At 39.6% G+C, this 19,141-nt stretch overlaps 2 protein-coding genes across 2 annotated transcripts in view; one reads left to right on the top strand and one right to left on the bottom strand.

Moving 5' to 3' along the window:
• fam83fa (family with sequence similarity 83 member Fa) overlaps positions 1-2,667 on the top strand; it is a 22,754-nt gene extending 20,087 nt beyond the window's left edge. Inside the window, exons 4-5 of the mRNA XM_074697074.1 lie at positions 1-656; positions 2,110-2,667. The exon at positions 1-656 is cut by the window's left edge and continues 129 nt beyond it. Of these exons, the coding sequence (XP_074553175.1) occupies positions 1-656; positions 2,110-2,159 (706 nt within the window). The 3' untranslated portion in view covers positions 2,160-2,667. The remainder of the gene's footprint in view (positions 657-2,109) is intronic.
• Positions 2,668-4,777: 2,110 nt separating this feature from the next.
• On the bottom strand, positions 4,778-18,121 carry LOC141809521 (cytohesin-4-like). The gene is made up of 13 exons (XM_074696589.1): positions 18,039-18,121; positions 15,795-15,859; positions 13,784-13,830; positions 12,909-12,975; positions 11,384-11,502; positions 10,934-11,014; positions 10,712-10,824; positions 9,841-9,989; positions 8,881-8,992; positions 8,661-8,737; positions 8,476-8,547; positions 8,062-8,210; positions 4,778-6,340 (listed from the first exon to the last, which is right to left on the bottom strand). Exons 1-13 carry the CDS (start codon positions 18,076-18,078, stop codon positions 6,256-6,258), a joined length of 1,176 nt encoding a protein of 391 aa, XP_074552690.1. The 5' UTR covers positions 18,079-18,121; the 3' UTR covers positions 4,778-6,255.
• Positions 18,122-19,141: the final 1,020 nt, after the last annotated feature.

Below are 19,141 nucleotides of genomic sequence, written 5' to 3'. Positions count from 1 at the left end.
GTTCAACATCACCAAGCCACCCCTACCTGCCCCCGTCAGGAAGCCAAAGGTGGAGCCAGCCCGTGCTCTCCCTGTGTCCACCTCTCGCTTTCAGGTGTCTGTGGGAGAGTCTCGACAGATCGATCTGAAGGTGCCTGCTCACAAATACCACAATCCAAAGTACTCGTTAGTGTTTGGGAACAGCACGGGCCTGACGGGGTCTCTGCAGGACCTATCCACCACCAGAGACTCTGTGATCAGCGGGCTGAACCAGAGGAACGGGCTGCAGAACCACAGACCCAGCAAGGAGAGCATGGGCGGAGTCTCTCCTCACAGCGCCGGTCCACCCTCAGAGGATGAGGATGAGGATGGGAAGGGGGGTTCAAAGAAAAATAAAAACTCCGGTTCCAAGAAACAGCGCAGCTCGTTCAGACATTTCCTGAAAGGCAGAGGAGCCAATCACGGCACAGAGACAATCCTGGAGGATGTGGTCACTCCTCCAAACCCCACCCTCGTTACCAAAGTGTCAGAGACTAATGATGTCACGGCAGACGAGACAGAGGACTCTTTTGAGATCATTGAGAAACCAACTTCAATGAAAAACAAAAGCAGGAAGCCTTCAAAGGTGATTCAGAGGAGTATGTCTCTGCAGACCATCAGCACGGGGGACGAGGACGGTAGGTCTTCACATTTTTTTCTCTTTATATTGTTTTGGTGTCGTTCATTAGGCTGTGATTATTTATTTCACTAATTACCTTATTGTCCTGTGGGGCTCACTGACGTTCATCAGGTTAATGCTTGTGTAACTGGAACTTTTTTTGTTGCTACTGGACTTTAGGATGAGCTGTTCTAAAGTTTATATGAACCACATTTGACCTTAAAATGATTTGATAAACTTTGGGTATGATACAAACTCAAAAACATGCCAGACCTACATGCTATAACACAACATATAGAATAAAATGATATATGATAGAAAACATATGACACCAAACAAAATCATGTGATACATACTGATACTATAAATTAGAAATGAAACACAAATGTAATATTTGATCTGATAAGTGTAGTCGACAACAAGAGGGTTAAAATAAAACAAACTTATACAGTAACAAAGGTTAAAATAATTCAATTTACCACAAAGGATGAGATAATCCAATAAAAGACAGCTCCAAACACTGTGATGTGGTCTGTATGCTATGATACTCAGTACAAAACAATATAATACCACATGGAACACGAGTGAGACATGACCCATAAGGATATGATTCAACTTAAAACAACATAAGAAGGTACAATTAAATATACCATAGGATGGGATATCATACCCCATGATAAGAAATGATAGAAAACGCACCACGTTATGATGAACTGTTAGGATACACAATGATCTGAGAGGTTACAAAACATTACAGTTTATAAAAACTGTAAGTTTACAGCATAACATGGCCATGATACCATACAAAACCTCATGATACAATATGAGACGAAACTACCAAACCAAATGATTCAAAATGCTATGAACCATAAGCTACAATACATAATAACATAAAACATCATGAAATTTTATGATTTAATACTTACACGTTGCCTTCAAGCTTCTTTGACTGTAAACTTTTTACAAACAAAAGTACACTCCAAAAGGTAAACAGCAAACCTCAGCCCATCAGCCATGAAACAAACTTTACCAGCTCATAGTGAGACTGCAGAGCATGTTTCAGTGAGAGAAGTTCTCTGTGTTTCTGTAGGGTGTCTTACAGAGTCAACAGACTGGCCTTTTTATTTTTTATCATTTTATTCTATATTTTGCATTTTGCTTTGCAAAACAGTGTTGTTTAATTAGCTCTGTTATGAGAAAGATCATTTTGGCATTTATTTGGGATACATTATGGTTTTGAAATAATTGAACAACAGAAAAATAATTGTTAGACTAATCGTCCAATTAATTGTTAGATTAGTCGACTAATCGATAAAATAATCCCCCGATTAATTGTTTTAAAAATAATCGTTTACCCCCAGCCCTACGTCTTACAGAGTCACAGTTTCACACTCCCCTTTGTTTGTCTCACAATTCTCATAGAAAGTTTTTATCTACTTGTTTTAGTATAACTGCACATCTTCTCTCTACAGGACCTAAAAGTCGGCGCAGACATCAGAAGAAGAACTGCATCCAGTCTTAAGACAGAACCAGCTCTTATTTGGAAAGGAAAGGTCCAAAGAGTACCTGAGGACTTGATGGTTGTACTATGAGTCCCAGGATGACCTGTTTGAGGTCCTGCAGCTAAATGTTGCAGTTTAAGTCAGCAGGTGATCAGTAGCTACTGCAGAGAGTTTTTAGCCAAAGATCATCTTTACTTTTCTTTATTTTGTTTTTGTATTAAATTATTCTGTTTAGTGTTTTCCATCTTGTATAACCCAGGCATGAGCTCAGGTAATGCAGGTGGAAATATGATTTCCACAAGCCAGCCTGGTAACTATGGCTACATGACAGTGATCAGTTGTGCTGTTGTCCCTGAGTATCACCTTACAGGAGACCCTCTGTGACAGAGAGGGAGTTTGTTCAGGCTGTGAATAATGAACGCTGCACTTACAGCTGCTGTTGTCATTATACGGATTAAATGTGAAGACCTTGAACCACTTGGGGTGATAACAAGGAAAGTTTTATAGAAAAAAAATCCAATAAAAACTGTGGCAAACAAACTGGACTGGAGTGGAGTAGATATGTGATAAATGTTTAAATTCAGAGAACAGAGCAAATATATATATATATATATATATATATATATATATATATATATATATATATATATATATATATATATATATATATTGTTTGACTTTTACCTGGGGAAAGGTGAGTCCTGTCTTTCACTGTAACTCCCTCTATACCATGAGCTGAACCCTCCACTGCGCCCAACCGTTGAGGAGCAGAGCAACATAACCTAGGCTTCAACAAGGCACCGGTGGCAAGCAGGGGCGTGCCCAGACTTTTTAGACTGGGGTGCCCCGAACAGGGTACTGAGGATTATGTGAGCCTGCACTCAAGCAACATTTATTTTTTCTTATAGTATTACAAATACAGGATCAACAGACTACAGCTTTAACAAAAAATGAAATTGATAAAATCTAAACTAGACTAAAACAAAGCATTTAAAAAGATTGAAAATTGAACTGAACCGTGCTGTAGTGCTCCAAAAACAGTACTGTAAAAGCTTTCTTTAGTTTTATTTTGAAATTCAAATTGAATAAAATGATTTTTTTGTTTTAAATTGTAAAGTACACATTTTACAACTACCAATGTCTGCATGTTACTTCAAAAACAAAACATATCGACTCATATTATTATCCAATTTAATTGCATCGCACAATTTTGCCAAATTATGCAGCTGCAGGTATTGTCAGCAACTGCTAGAAGTAACTAATAAAGTAATTTGTATTCTAATTTAGTTTCTTTTAAAATCAAGTAGTCAGTTAAGAAACTAAGATACTTTTTAAAGGACTAATCAGTAATCAGATTACTTTTTCAAAGTAACTGTGGCAACACTGGAGCTTATCACAGGTATTTGACTCATACCTTGTTAGCAGAAAGCTGACTCATGTTTGTCTCCGTCCCATGGTGCTCTCCAAGTTCCTGAAAGCGAGTGAAAGTGGAGCCAAGCTTCACCCTAGTTTAGGAAAATGCTTTATCTATTTGGTGTTTCGTTTGGTTGTTTTTCTTCCTCTGTGCTATGTTCACTAGTCATGATCATCAACATGAAAAGTCATGTTGCATTAGTTTAAATGTCTCCACATGTTCTTGTTACCTGCCAAATTCAACTGCAGCTACCTGTCAGCCTTTATTGATCTAACTAGATCAATAAATCATTCGTCTGTCACTGTTAGCGGTCGGTGTTGACAAGTTTTATGACGCACAGAACTTCCAGGACCCTGAGCAGCTTGTAGACGTTAGCTGCTGCAGGTTGTTCACAAAAGTTAAACATCAGAAAGTGAACAAACTGTGTTTTTGTTTGTCTGTGACAAACGAAACAAAATGTTTGTTTATGCATGGCTCGATCTCCATTTTAAACAGTTAGTTCACCTTTTGTTTAAAAGAAGTTATTGATTGTCTTTATTTACTCACCTTCATCAAATGGGAAATTTAGCTTTGAGCCACAGAAGAGAGTTAATTATCTTTAATTTGTTGGCTCAGAAAGGTCAGGAAACAGCGTGTGGAGCTGCTGAACAAACACTAAACAAAGGTCAAACTAAAGTCAACAAATTCAAGTAGAAACAGACCATTCTCCAGTTTCTTTTTCCCAGATGAGTCACTTGATCACACCCTCCATGTTTGAAAAATCTTCTGATTGGAAATGCATTTTAACAAAAGCAATGTTTTATGTTTGGTTTTGTTGCTGTAAGGAAACCACAGGCCTGACACAGCGTTACACACCCACACAGGAAGTCCACATAGAAGGCGCCACACATCATCAGCCGCTTCATGTCTGATCACTCATATTTCAAATACGGGGAAAACTGAATTCTCTGAAGTAAAACGTCACACTGTCACTGAAAAAAACAAGAGTCCTTAAGACCTCAGCACAGAAAACATCTTGTTTCAAGTTCTCTCACAGGAGAGGTGACAAAGTGAGGATGCAGCGCCATCTGTTGGACAAAAGCAGACACAGAACAAACAGGTTTATTATGTTTATTACATAAGTACAAGTTTAATTCTTTACAGTCTCTCCATCAACTGAAGTCATTCAACAACCACTTGAACTACAAAACCCTGTTCCTGTTTTTTGTATGGAGTGTCCCTAAATATTAAAACATCTTTAAGCTTTTCACATCTCACTTTATAAACATCCCTAACAAATCTCTTGACTGAAACATGTTAAAGAGGAGAAAAAGGAGCAAATGAACTTGAATGAAATTAGGTTTACAAATAGCTCCTGTTAACTGGAAATCCAGGGGCGTGACCAGCTTCATTTGTCCAGGGGGGCCCAGCTCAGCCTGACGTGGGGTCCACCTTAGTCTCACACTCTGTGAGTGAAAAGGTGTTGTTTTTTTTAAATCATTTTCTTCTTCACTCATGTAACCTACCTTGATAATGTAATAGTGTAATGATAAGCATCACATGGATGTCACATTGTGTCCAGATACTGATGAATTAGCTTCCTTTACAGGGCAGCTGAACAGACAGACAGACAGACAGACAGACAGACAGACAGACAGACAGACAGCCATCGCTCAGGATGTTGGGATGGCACCTAGAGTTGAAAGGCCCAGGCTACACCTGAAAAACCCTCGGGACATTCCCCCTCTCAAATATTTGAGAAACTGCTTTCTAAGTTTGATTTTTATTCGTTATTTCCAACTCTCCCCTCTGGTCTCTGTTACAGAGAAAGAAGGTCTTAACGCTGCCAACTCTTCTGTTCCAAAAGAAATCTCTGTGTTCAGCTCTTCACAGTTACACTTCTGTTTCTAGTACTGCACCTGTATTTTCTATGTTAGGATGCTATAAAGCATAATGATAGCTGTTTGTTAATCCAGAGGAAACTGAAGGTCTACCAATGCCACGGACCCCATGCTGTGTGTTTCTCTGTGGAGTCATTTGAAATCAGTAACAGGAAATGATTTGTGCGATTGTGGTCATTGTGCATTTTCTTGAATTCACCATTTCCTCTTTTATTGCATTCAGCACAGTTGTTTTCATCTTTTTCTGAGTGTCCTTGTGGGATTATTGCTTTTCTGTGCTCACTCCTACTTTATTTTCAATGCCTGTCTTCTGGAGATCGTCCTCTGTGCTTGTCATTTTCAGAAACATGGCCGTTTCACTTTTTGCCTTATACCCGCCTGTACCGCTGGGGTACCTGTGTACCCCAGCAGTATTTCAGTGCGTTGTTTTCACGACTCTTTCACCCTTTTTTTTTTTTTTTTGTATTTCTCTTTTCTTTTCTCGCACCTTCTTTTAAGTTTTGTGTCCAAGAAGGCGTTTTTGTCTCTATGTTGTGTTTTATAATTTAAAATAGTCTTGTGTGTCTCTCTTTTTGTCAGTTTGTCCTTCCTTTTTGTTCAGTTAATGCTTGATGGAGTAGCAGAGCTTGAGAACAACAGTTCCTTGTTGTTTACATCTTGTCTACATCTTTGAACGTTCTTTCACGTTTTCTCCTCCTTTCAGTGCTGCACTGAAGACTTTTTACATCAACTGTGCCAACAATGAATCTTATAATCTTATACTGTACACCCAGTCATGATACACAGGCTCCTCAGAATCCACTGTCTGCTGTGATTGGTCTTTCAGTCCTTTGATGGCGAGGTGTGTATGAGCTTCCTCTTGCGTGCAGACACCAGGTCATAAAAAGGGTCCTTAGCTATACTTGATCTGAAAGATAAGAGGAATGTTACAAAGTAGTTCATTAAAGTCAAATTAGTTGATACAACTTTAAATAAACTTATGAAATTATTCAACTTTCCACTGGCAACAACAGTTCTCATCCTTTTTTATTTCTGGAATTTCTTCAAGCGTTGGTTTGGCTTTGGGAGCTCAGTCAATTTTTAAGATATAATATCATATAATATCATATAATATAATATAAAATAATATAAAATAATAAAAAATAATATAATATAATATAATATAATATAATATAATATAATATAATATAATATAATATAATATAATATATAATATAATATAATATAATAAGTAACTTAGTAAAAATACTTTGTTACCTTACTTAAGTTGAAATTTTGGGTGTCTTTACTTTACTGGAGTAGTTATTTTTTTGCTGGCTTTTTATTTCCAATCTTTACATTTTCAGACAAATATCTGTTTTTTCAACTCTGTACATTTTAAAAATAGCGTCGCTACTCCTGTTTCATTTCAGCTTGTTTTCATTCCAGCCTGTCATCAAAAAAAAAAAAAAAAGAGAGAACAAACACACACACAAAATAAAACCTATCCAGATAAATAGTGCCATTGGGAAAAAGTGAACTGGATTGTGATGGGTTGAGAGGTATGAACGTAACATTGTCTGAGCATGAGTTGGAATATGAGAAACATTGGGGGTGTTGTGATGGTGTCTAAATAAAGTGATCAAACATTTTGGTAATCCTTAATAAGTTTAAAGTGATCTAGCACCTGTTTATTAAAAGCCCACTGATCAACACCAGCTGCTCCAAATTTTTCAAGGTTAACATTTTAACAAAACTTTGAAATTATTATGGTCTTTAGAGAGCACTTTAGGCCGCTGTGGCACAGCCTAAGCTTTTGTCCTTAATGGCATATTTTTCCCTTACATTACTTCTACTTTTATACTTAAAGTAGTTTTGAAACCAGTACTTTTACACTTCTTCTTCTACTTTCAGTAAAAAGCTCAACTGATGCTCTTAATTCTACTTCTTTTTAAACCCTACGATATATACTTCTACTTGAGTAATAAATGTGAATACTTTTGACACCTCTGTATCAAATAATATAATATAATATAATATAATATAATATAATATAATATAATATAATATAATATAATATAATATAATATAATATAATATAATATGACATAATATGACATAATATGATATAATTATATAATATAATATAATATAATATAATATAATATAATATAATATAATATAATATAACGATGAACAAGGCTTGATCGTCTACTCCTGTTGTATTAATGCACACAGGAGCAGGAGTCACAGCTGGTAACAGAGCTCTCATCACACTCTTTGTATAACAGGAAATAAGGGTACTGTTTTTAGAAACATGAGAACTTATGCGTAAATAACTTGACATTGACGAACTTTGACATCAGGGACCATGTTTGAGGGAAAGTGTGTGACCTGTTTTGATTTTACACACAGACTTCTGTCTCATCTGTTCTGATAGAGGAGGCATCCTCCACAACCTGCAGCTGGACGTCACAGGGCGCCCATCGCTCCTGAGGGGCCGTCATGTTGACCTGCCTGGTTATACCTTTTCTTTAGTCTGTGGTAACTACCTGTGTAGGTAGGGTGGTTAATTTCATCTTTAAGTTTCTCATTAGTTTTTCATGTAACTGGACACTGTGTCAGTCAAATGTCTGATGTCCCTCTCACCCGATGGCGTCCATCCAGTCTTCTCGTTCCTCTTCACTGGCTGCACTCAGCTTGTAGGACTGATGCTTCCCCTGGACCACTCTGCCTTTGTTCTTCGTCTTACAGGCTTTAATCTTCAGTTCTTTGGGGTTATATAACTCCAGACAGTACTGTTCAAACACACACACACACACGCACGCACGCACACACACACACACACACACACACACACACACACACACACACACACACACACACACACACACACACACACACACACACACACACACACACACACACTCACACACACACACACACACACACACACACACACACTGTAAGCTCCTGTGGTTCATGTAGAGGCAGACATCTGGATCTGCTTTCACGCACTTTAAAAGGATTAATATGTCAAATGATAACATAATATAGCTTCACCGGTTTGCTGGTGTCCTGTAGCTTCCTGACGTTCAGGTTCTCCAGAGGAATAATCCCGATTGGATCTTTATCCTGTTGAAGGAGGCCGAATATGAAACACAGTAACCCTCCTGGAGTGGTTTGACATGTGCATGTTTAATGATCCACGTGATGTGTGTTCATGTCAGGAGGAGACGGTCACTCACCGTGGTGTATTTAAAGTAGTACAGACAGCTGTCTGTCAGAATGAACCACCTTCTCTTCCAGGTCTTCACTCTGCCTCCTGCGGCACAGGAAGACAAATATAACAACAGATGATGAGGAAGGCTCAAGGACTCTGATACGTGTGTGTGTGTGTGTGTGTGTGTGTGTGTGTGTGTGTGTGTGTGTGTGTGTGTGTGTGTGTGTGTGTGTGTGTGTTCTTACCATTCTTCAGCAGCCATCCCTCTCTGTCTGGATTAAAAAAAGTCAGAGTGAGATCATTCCCGTCATCCTCTGGGATTTTGAACGGCTCGCTGCGGATGCTGGCGTACAGTTTCTGATAAACACAGAAAAACACTCAGCATTACGTTCTCACTTTATGTTGTTTTTTTTCAATCCTTTTGAGCTGTTGTGTTGTGGAAAAACAATTTGAATGGCTATAAGTACATTTTCAAGATGCTGTGAGAAGGATCAGTTTGAAGTGAATGCAGCGCCACCTTTTGGCCTGGAGTTGCACACACCAAGCAGAGCTAACTTAACCTGGCTCTTCATTTTATTGATAGACTCTCAAGTTTGAACAGACCACTGCAGAATAACTGCTGACTGTGGGTTGGGAGCAACATTAGCACATTAACCCTTTGTGTTAACCTTAAGCCTGTGATTTAGCCCTAAACTCATGTTTTAGCCTTTAGCTCATGATTTAGCCTGTAGCCTGTGCTTTAGCCTAAAATTTAATAAGTTGTGGAATAAAGATTTGTATTTCGGTTTTTGTTTAGTGTCAGCTGCAGGACTAAAAGATATATATGTGTTCAGGATGAACAAGATACAACGATTGGATTTAATGGGAGAACTATCTTTTTTAAAAAGGTAGAGATAGATGAAATCAAGTGCATATTTATCTCTTCATTCTTGAATTGTGTCTTACAGAGCTGAAACACTGTGTCAGACACTCTAACATTTAAAACTTTGAATTTTGGTTATTCTAAGTTGACAGGTTCAGTTTTTGAGGTTTCCTTTAAAAAGTCTTTCAGAGGCAAAGTGAACAGACTCAACATTCACACCAGGTGCTGCCATCTGGGTTTGTTTCTTAGGAGCAGGGCACTTCCCCTGGTTATAGTTTGTTGGTTCAGCATGTTAACCCTAGCTTTGGAGTGACATGACTCAGAGTGTGTGTTGGGATCAGACCGTAAGCAGCTCGGTGGGCAGGTCCTCTCCACTGTTGATGGCTCGGTTCATGGAGACAAACCTCTGCAGGCTCGGCTTCTCCTTCACATTTGGATTGTGGAGGCTTGTGTTGAGCATGATGATTGAAAAAGACAGGATGTAGCATGTATCTGTTTCACACACACACACACACACGCACGCACGCACGCACGCACGCACGCACGCACACACGCACGCACGCACACACACTCACACACACACACACACACACACACACACACACACACACACACACACACACACACACACACACACACACACACACAAAGGGTAAAAATCTAACTGTGCATTGTTGTGTTGTTAGCGTTCAGAATAATGGCTGTTGCAGAACACTTGGACTGGACAGTTCCAGTTTTTTGTGATCCCTGTGGGTTGCTTTAAGACCTGTGCCTGAATCTGAATCTGAATCTCCTGTTTCATTTTGTTAACCCTATCTCTGGTCTTTTTCAGTTCCTGTCAAGCTGCCTCCCTCACCTTTGATCACCTCCCTGATGTGTGTGACCTGTATTTGTTTTTCCTCACTCCCTTTTTCCTTCTTCTTCCCAGCTCCTCCCTCATGTTCCTGCCACATCATCTCTGTTCACCTAGTCGATACATCCAGCCATTTGTCTGACATGCTCCTCCTGTTCTGAGCCCTTTCCTGCCTGCTCTGGTTCCTGCTTTGGTTCCTCCTCTGGTTCCTGCTTTGGTTCCTGCTTTGGTTCCTCCTCTGGTTCCTGCTCTGGTTCCTGCTTTGGTTCCTGCTTTGGTTCCTCCTCTGATTCCTCCTCTGGTTCCTGCTCTTGCCTTTTGATTAGTTACCTTCAGCCCACACACAGACCCTATTCTTTACCTGTGGATTTAAATACTCCTGGGTTACAGCCACAGTAACGAGTTGCGAATGCCTCCATCATCCTATCAATCTTCTGAGCTTCGCCAGGCAGACGGAAGCTCCACAGAAACTGTCTGCAAGACAACAGAGACAGAGAGGGTGAAACAACCACAGAATGTCAGGCTCAGAGGCACACTGACAAAAGAGTCCTCCTCTCAGTGATTTAGTGAAACACACACACACCTGAGTGCCTGCACCAGGTTCAGGTCTGAGAACTCATGTAGACCCACAAACACTTTCAGGATCTCCATATGCATCGGATTCCTGTGTAAAGACAAACAAAGCCAACATCAAAGTTAAAAAATGGGAGCCTCTGTTTTTTTTAGCAGGCATCAGGTAAATCTGTGTATCTCTGTACAAATCACTTCTTTAAATCCTACAGTGTGGTCCTGGATTGTTTTTCTCATTTTGTCTCTCATAGTTGAAGTGTACCTCTGATGGAAATTACAGACCTATTTATACATGTATATATATACGTGTGTGTGTGTGTGTGTGTGTGTGTGTGTGTGTGTGTGTGTGTGTGTGTGTGTATGCGTGTGTGTGTGTGTGTGTATGCGTGCATGTGTGTGTGTGTGTGTGTGTGTGTGTGTGTGTGTGTGTGTATGTATGCGTGCATGTGTGTGTGTCATACACCTTTCCCCCAGGAAGTTCCCAATGGCAGTTTTGTTGAGTCCGTCCTCTTTGAACAGGAACTCGGCCACAGACTGGGCTCTCCACTCCAGCAGACTGTGGTCAACCAGGAACTGGATCCCCTGCAACATGAAGACATGGTCAGAGGTCAGTGAGTGTGAAACCTTTTCAGAGAGTAACACACTTGTTCTGTAGAGCTCCTTTTCTGATTCAATCAGGAATCAAAAGCTTCGATGTCTGTTTCATTTCTCTTTCATGTTGAAACCTGTGAGCAAACCTGCTCAGTTTGTGGGTTGATATTTGAGTCATCTCAGTCGTGTTAAGTATTCTTTCCCGTCCTTAAATCCCTGCTGGCATTAATCATAGGAGCGGAAGTTTTCCGTCAGGTTGATTGAATATTTCATGCTGCTGTGTGGGAATCTCAGAGGAGCTCTCTGGCAATTCTGCAAAATGAGACCCCATGTACTGAGGAGTTCTCCTAATCAACCTCACTTCGAGTCACTCTTAACCTCAACCAGTCTCAAACTTCTCTCGTGCCTGTCTGAAGAACGGAAGCACGGAGAGAAATGAGAAATGAGAACAGAGAGATGGAGAGGGGGAGAGACAAGCCGCTGTGGTAAGATGCTTCTGCCCCACTTCAGAGAACAGGAAGAGGCTTTTCTCGCTAACCAGGCTTCTGCATCTGTATGCTTTCCGCCTCTGCACTTTAAACAAACACACAGCAAGCATGCACACTGCAGCAACACTGCTCAGCATCTTTCTACTCCATGTCTGCTCCATGTCTGCTTGGTGAGAGGTTCTCTGTTTGTCTCCTGACCCTCACAGAGGGGTTCAGCTCCTGCAGCACTCTGTTACCCATGGGAATGATGAATACACTCTGTTTGGTCAAACCCCATGAAGACAAAGGTTTGACACTCTATGTGTATTTTCTTTTCAGGCATGTCTTTGCATATGTGCATAAAAACAGCAAATACTCTGTTCTTCAAGAAAAAGACCACATTAGACCACATGAGACCACATTAGACCACATTAGACCACAGTGTTATGGATCAGGCTGAATCATTCCTGCATAATTCTTCCATTACACCAAGTGTGCAGAGTTTTGATTGTGTAGATGAATGAAGTAACCAGAGTTTGCCAAATCTCATAAACAACTTGAAGCCAATCCTGCAGCAGATGAACAGAGGTCTCCTCTACCTTACCCAGGATCCCCAGGTGCTTCATCAGCAGCATGGCCTTCATTTTCATTCCCCCCCATGTGATGTCAGGCACTGTCTCAAATTCTTTGAGTGTGAAGAATTTAGGGAAGGATCTATGAGGGGCTGAAATGACACCTTAATGTCTTCATTGTGGAATGTGTGTGCTTAAGCACGGATGATTGTCTGTGTTTCCACATGCAGCTCATCTGAGAAAATGTTTTTATTTATTTTTGTGTGTTAAGAGTGTGTGCACGAGTAAGAACAGCAGTAGAGAGATAAAACTTCTGCAGTAATTTAATAATAATAATAATAATTTTAATAATAATAACCTTGTTTGGGTCCATGTTGAATTTCTTTTTCCCTCGTAAAACCTTCCTGCTCCTCGTGACATTTTTACTGCAAGGAAACACATGGAGAAGTCAAAAATCATTACTTCAATTCATTGGATAGAAATGTTTTCACTTAGTTCCATTTAATAATAATAATGATAAAAAAACACTCAGATTCCAGTTAAATAGAATAAAGCAGCCCCTATAAGTGCCAGTGTTGCATGGGGAAACAGCTCTGTCCCTGAGGACTAGCTGACAGCCTTGTAAAAGCTGTGCCCTGCAGATATTTTCAGTTTTTCAGTAAGAGCTAGCACACATCAAGTTCAGCTAACACAGAACGGCTGTGATGTTTTCACATGTTCTCTGAGACATCTAACACACTGTTTTGCTAGGAATATACTCCAAGTAATAAAGATTTTAAGGATCGTAGCAGAAGTTTTTTTTATTTTGACATAACAGAAAAATTCACTTGACCAAACTCTTGAGAACTGTCTCTCCTCCGTAAAGACTTTATACAAAGATGAAGAAATGGAAGAAATGAATGGCTACTCTGCTGTCTACTTGACCTTTCTGAATAAGCCCTGAGGATATAAAATGTTGTAATAGTATTTTTTTTATATCAAAAACTGTTTGTAAAGATTCAAAACCTGAGGTTAAAGATTTGAGCTGCAGGTCTGAAGATTTTTTTCGCTGAAGCGGAAACAAGTAATGAAACTAAATTGACACTTGACTCAGAAATAAAATTCATAATACAGCCGCTAGATGACTGTCAAACTGAGCAAACGAACTGTGAGCTTGGTGTGGGAGTGGGATGAATCACCATGTCTGTGATATATAAAAAAAGGCCTCGCTGACTCAGAGGAGAGCTCACTCACCTGTGCTCCTTCAGATCAGGACTGAGGATTTCTGAGACAGGTCTCTGCTGAAACAGATAAGAGACCAGTTTTAGTCATTTCAGCTCACAAACACACCATACCAACTGAGGACTATTAATTCAAACTGACCAAACGAGGTCCCAAATGGTAAGGGGTGGGCTTTGACTCGTAAGTTATGACATTATGAAAGCTTCACTGCAAGCCAGACAAGAAACAAAACCTTAACAGAAGAAGAAGAAGAAGAAGACAGAGCGTGAAGGAGAAGAAGCTGTCATATCACCCTGTCTCTGTGAATGGTACAAAACAGTGGAGCTGTCTATGTTAGCCTCTTTGCTAACTGGTTTCTCCGTTGTTTTGGTGAAGGTCAGACAGTATCAAGCTGAAAGAGGGGACATCACCGTCTCCTGATTCATTCTTCCAAATGCTTGTGAACAGCTTTCTGAAACTGTGCATGTTAAAGAACTGACCGATATGAACCCAGAAGAATGACGAGAAATCGATTTGTAGTCAAAATTCCTTTTCTTATTATTAACCCCTTACTGCCTGAATTGACTTACAGCTATATCAAAACATTGTTTTTCTGTCTTTTTGCATTTTATAGATGCTAAATAGAGTGTAGATTGTAAATTGGAATATGGCACATACAATAAATCTAAATGAGATAGATAGGTAGATAGATAGATAGATAGATAGATAGATAGATAGATAGATAGATAGATAGATAGATAGATAGATAGATAGATAGATAGATAGATAGATAGATAGATAGATAGATAGAAACAGTTCACCTCTGACCGTTATATAACGGCATAGTGCATTTCATATTTGATATTATCCTTGGTATGTGTAGACGATGAGTCAATAGGCATTAGTGGGATTCACTTAACCGCACAGGGAACTGATGTCAGATGTCAGGTATTCACGACAACTATCATCAAGGGGTTAACAGGCTTATGTTAAGATGCTGTAACGATGATCTTTTTAATTGGACTGCCCCGCCACCTTCTGAACCACAGTTTCACGCAGACTGTGATGAAGATGTAACGTAATACCATATGTGTTTGAAACACATTTTCTCTGTTCAAGACAACATTTTACCAGATCCAACTCCACGAGGTCAGTAAAGTAAACTTTGTCAGTTTGTAGTGTAGTTTAGTAGCCGGCTATATTTCTCTCTACTCACAGCCCGGTGCTCTGAGATGTATCTGTAACGTGTAACATTAGTGAATCCGGGCTCTGTCCTACCAGAGCTCATCTACCAACTCCAACCTCACCAAGCAGAGCTAACGTAACCTGGCTCTTCATTTTATTGATAGACTCTCAAGTTTGAACAGACCACTGCAGAATAACTGCTGACTGTGGGTTAGAGTCAACATTAGCACAAACAGGGTTGCCTTTTTAGCCTTTAGCTTGTGCTCTATCCCTCTCCTGTTTATCTTTCTTCTGCTCTTCTGTCCTTTTTCTGTCTGACAGTCAGGCTCCAGTGTCCACCATCACTACAAAATTAATCACAGAAATCGTTTTCAGCAGAGAGAAACACGGACCTCTCTTCTCTCTACTAAACTTCATCAGCCAACGTGGTGTTGTCATAGAGACTTAGACGTACTGTAAATTAATCTGGTTCTGCTCAGCCTGGTTTGGAAGCTGAGAAGCAGCATTTAGGAATAATCTATATTGGTGCTGATTATCTCATTTCATCTGATCAGGCAGATATCTAGAAGGGATACTTTTTCAAGATCACTCAGAAACTCCTCTGAGGGACTTTAAAGCAGCTGACAATAACTGTGACAGTGAATATTCCAACAGGCAAGATTGCCAGGTGCTGAGAGAGAAACAGATTTAAAGTCAAGGAGAACATATGGAAGGAGAAAAAATATAGGATCAGATGTTTTGCAATCCTTGATTAAATATTGACTCCCACAGAATCCACATAAGGTCATGTCTGAGTCTGCTGGTGGCTTGTGCCTGAACAATATATTTAACCTTGAAGAAGACACATTCAGCTTTGTACCTGAGAGGCAGCCCACAGCCTGTAAGTCCCCGTCCTGCTCTCTCCTGGCGGGGCTTTAGGTGGGGCTGTAGAAGCAGGTGTTTGATGAGACAGAGAGCAGACATGCTGACAGTTTTGACAACCTCTCTTATTCCCCTTCTCATTGGCAGACCAGTGGGCTTCACAGTTTTATCCTCCAACGTTAGAGTAAAGCTACCTGAACAGTACCAAGTGCAGCCCCTCTCCTTCCTGAGGAACCAGGATGAGTCTTATAGAGCCAAAACTGGGACTTAAGTGTATGGTGTTAAAATAAGATTTGTCATATAAAAAATATCCTGTAACTGAAAAAGGAACATTGGTATTAAAAAAACATGTATCAAAAAAAAAAAAAAAAATACAATGGCATCAAAACAGGAAATCACATTGATGGAGTTGCTGAAGTTAAAAACATGGACATCAATTATACATACACTGTTAAAAAGCGTAATATAACAGGAATTTGCTCTGTAATTTTTAACTGTTTTTTCCTGTTTTCTAATAAAACAACGAAAGTCTAGTAAATTTACGATATTCAAGAAATTTTCAGTTTTCAGTTTTCATTGTGTGTAGTTTCCAGACACAGACTGTAAAATTATAGTCAAAGACTATAACACAGAGCCATGTGAAATAACTGTGAAAATACAGGCATGAACTGTTCTTTGATCAGTGACAGGTTTAAAAAAAAAAAAGTCCAAACAGAACGCACTGATCTTCTTTTGGAAACACTTTCCTCTTGTTTGTCACTGGTCACTTTGTCCTCCGTCATTTTGTGTCCTATATGTTGTTATTTTCCTTTTATTTTACAGCAACGCATTTTTAATTGTGACAGCACTTGTAACCATAAGTGAGGAGGACACACTGTGGATATGGCACCCTGGTGTACAGGAGGCACAGCATGTTTGTTCTCCACGGCGTGACCTGGCTGTCTGTGCGCCATGGAGCGAGCTTGCTGTCTGTGCATCAGGGGCATGGACTGGCTGTCTGTGCTTCTGGGGCATGGACTGGCTGTCTGTACTCCAAGAGGCGGACCGACCGTCTGTGTTCCATGGCGCGGACCATGTATCCAGTGATTTTTACTGGATTTTTTACACTTAGGTAAATTATTCTGTAAATCAAATCACATAAAAGGCTTTTGTAGCTTTCAGGCTTTACATTGTGTTTTCCTGGTGTTGCAAGATATGATTTTTGGCCACAGGTCGATGTTTGTTGAGCCCTGGTTCTTTGGTAGCTTTAACAAATCAACATGGAGTCCAACTCTTCTTAGTTTCAAGGGAAAGAGATGTAAACACATACCCTGTATATGCTAATAAAATGCAGATGGCGCCCTCCTACCACAAAAAAAAAGAGTGACAGGAAGTTGAAACTGAAAAAAGATGGTAGGAGGAAAAAAGTGAGATAAAGAAAAATCATTGAAATTATAAACTGTCACTGATTAAACTGACATCAAATAAATTAGTAAAGCAAAATGTTATCAATGCCTTTCCCTGTTCTAATGCCATTATGATTTTTCTATTTTACACCTTTTTTCAAAGCTAATGTTTCTTTTTCAGTTACAGGATTCTTTTTTTTTTCAATACCAAGTTTTATTTTCAACATCAAACATTTAAGTGGTTTTGGCTCCATAGAGTCTGAGGCTATCAAAGGAGTAATCATTTTAACTGGTGATGTCAAGGAAACTACATGCAGAATAAGATAAGCTGCTCAGGTTTCAGTACTGGGTGAAGAGTTAATGCAGGTGCGTGACACCCATTGCAACAACTTGTTTGACATTGTATAATTTCTGTTTCATCCTTTGGTGTTTTCTGACTCTATGACATATTTTACAATTTAACATGCATTAAGACTTTCTGTGGAAGCTCTGTCCATGTATTTAACTCTTCTGTTATAACAAGTTCATCATCCTTGAAAAAACTAATCAAATTACATTTTGGAGTTACTGTTAACCAAGAAAGAAAATTTAAGTCATGTGCTGCAGATTTCAGAGCCAGATGTGACTGTTAGTCCATCCATTAAACACATGAAGAAAAAAACATCGGGTGAAACTCAAATCATCAATCTTAAAATAAGTAAAACAGACCGAGCAGGCTGAATCTAAACAAGCTGCCAAGAGCAGCTAAACCACAATAACAAAATGAGTAAAGACGCTGAAACCTCACGTGGTTTTTTAGAATCATTTTAAGAATCAGTCAAACCTAGCAGTGCTAATAATAACTATTAAAGGTTTACCTTTTCCCCAGAGGAAGCTGTCTTTCCTGCATATGTTCATGTTTCTGACGATCAACACTGAACAGGAAGTGGCTCAGTCTGCATCCTGGGCTTATTTCATGATCTCAAACTACATCAGCGATCTGATGTCCTGACGACAAAATTCTCAGGTACACACTCATTGAGTCACATCCTTTAACAGAGCAATAAAGTATTTCCACACGCTAAAGTAACAGATTAATGAAGCACATGCTCTGAACACGCCACAACCACTGTCACTGTACACAACTGACTATAAAAATCATCAAGGGTCCCTGAAAAAGTATGGACTTGTTTAAAAATGTGAACAGAAAATAGAAATACTGAATCTACTTTTCTATTGCAAGCTAAGGTATCTGTATTTATCGAACAGTCAACAACAGCTAAATGAGACCTCTTCACTCTGGATGTGAACAATATGTGTATGGTATGATCAAACTATAGCTGTCCAGGTTTTTAAACCGTGTTGTTCTGAGCAGGAAGGAAATGAAGCTACAGCAGAATAAGAATCTTCATTTCTAAATATGAAGCCCCACCTGCTGGAAGTCTTTAACATCCCTGTTGTTCTATTTCAAGTTTCATCACATTCTGCTCAGTGAATCTGTGAGCAGGAGCCAAACAGAGTCTCCATAGACGCACCACATAGATGATTTTTCCTCTAAGCTTCAATCCCAACAGTCTTTACTGAACAAGAGCAACCATTTCAGCAGCATCAACAAATCTTATACATAACATAATACATACATATACACAATAAGTACCAACATAAATATTGGTACTTTCTGCTCCTTACATTTCCCCAAGAGCCTCGTTACTTCAAATATAAAGTCTAAGCCTCTATATTTTTTTATTTTTTGGCGCCGTGACACAAATGCTTGTCAACTGGTTTCGAGTGTGGGCGCAAGTGCGTGCAAACGTGTGTGTGTGTGTGGTGTGAGTGTCAGAGCAGGTCGGCCACTCCACCCAAACTGTCACACCACTAACGTTGGAGCAGCTGCAGGGCATGGACAGCAGTGAGGGGCCCACTCAGTCACAGGAGCAGCACCCATTGGCTGGAGAAGCTTAGCTATTTTCATCTGTAGTCC

The sequence above is a fragment of the Halichoeres trimaculatus genome, unplaced genomic scaffold, assembly GCF_033239565.1.
Source record: "Halichoeres trimaculatus isolate MK-OKI-2021-1 unplaced genomic scaffold, fHalTri1.1 fHalTri1_scaffold_20, whole genome shotgun sequence".
NCBI classification, from domain to species: Eukaryota; Metazoa; Chordata; class Actinopteri; order Labriformes; family Labridae; genus Halichoeres; species Halichoeres trimaculatus.
This window is presented reverse-complemented; position numbering and strand designations above follow the sequence as displayed.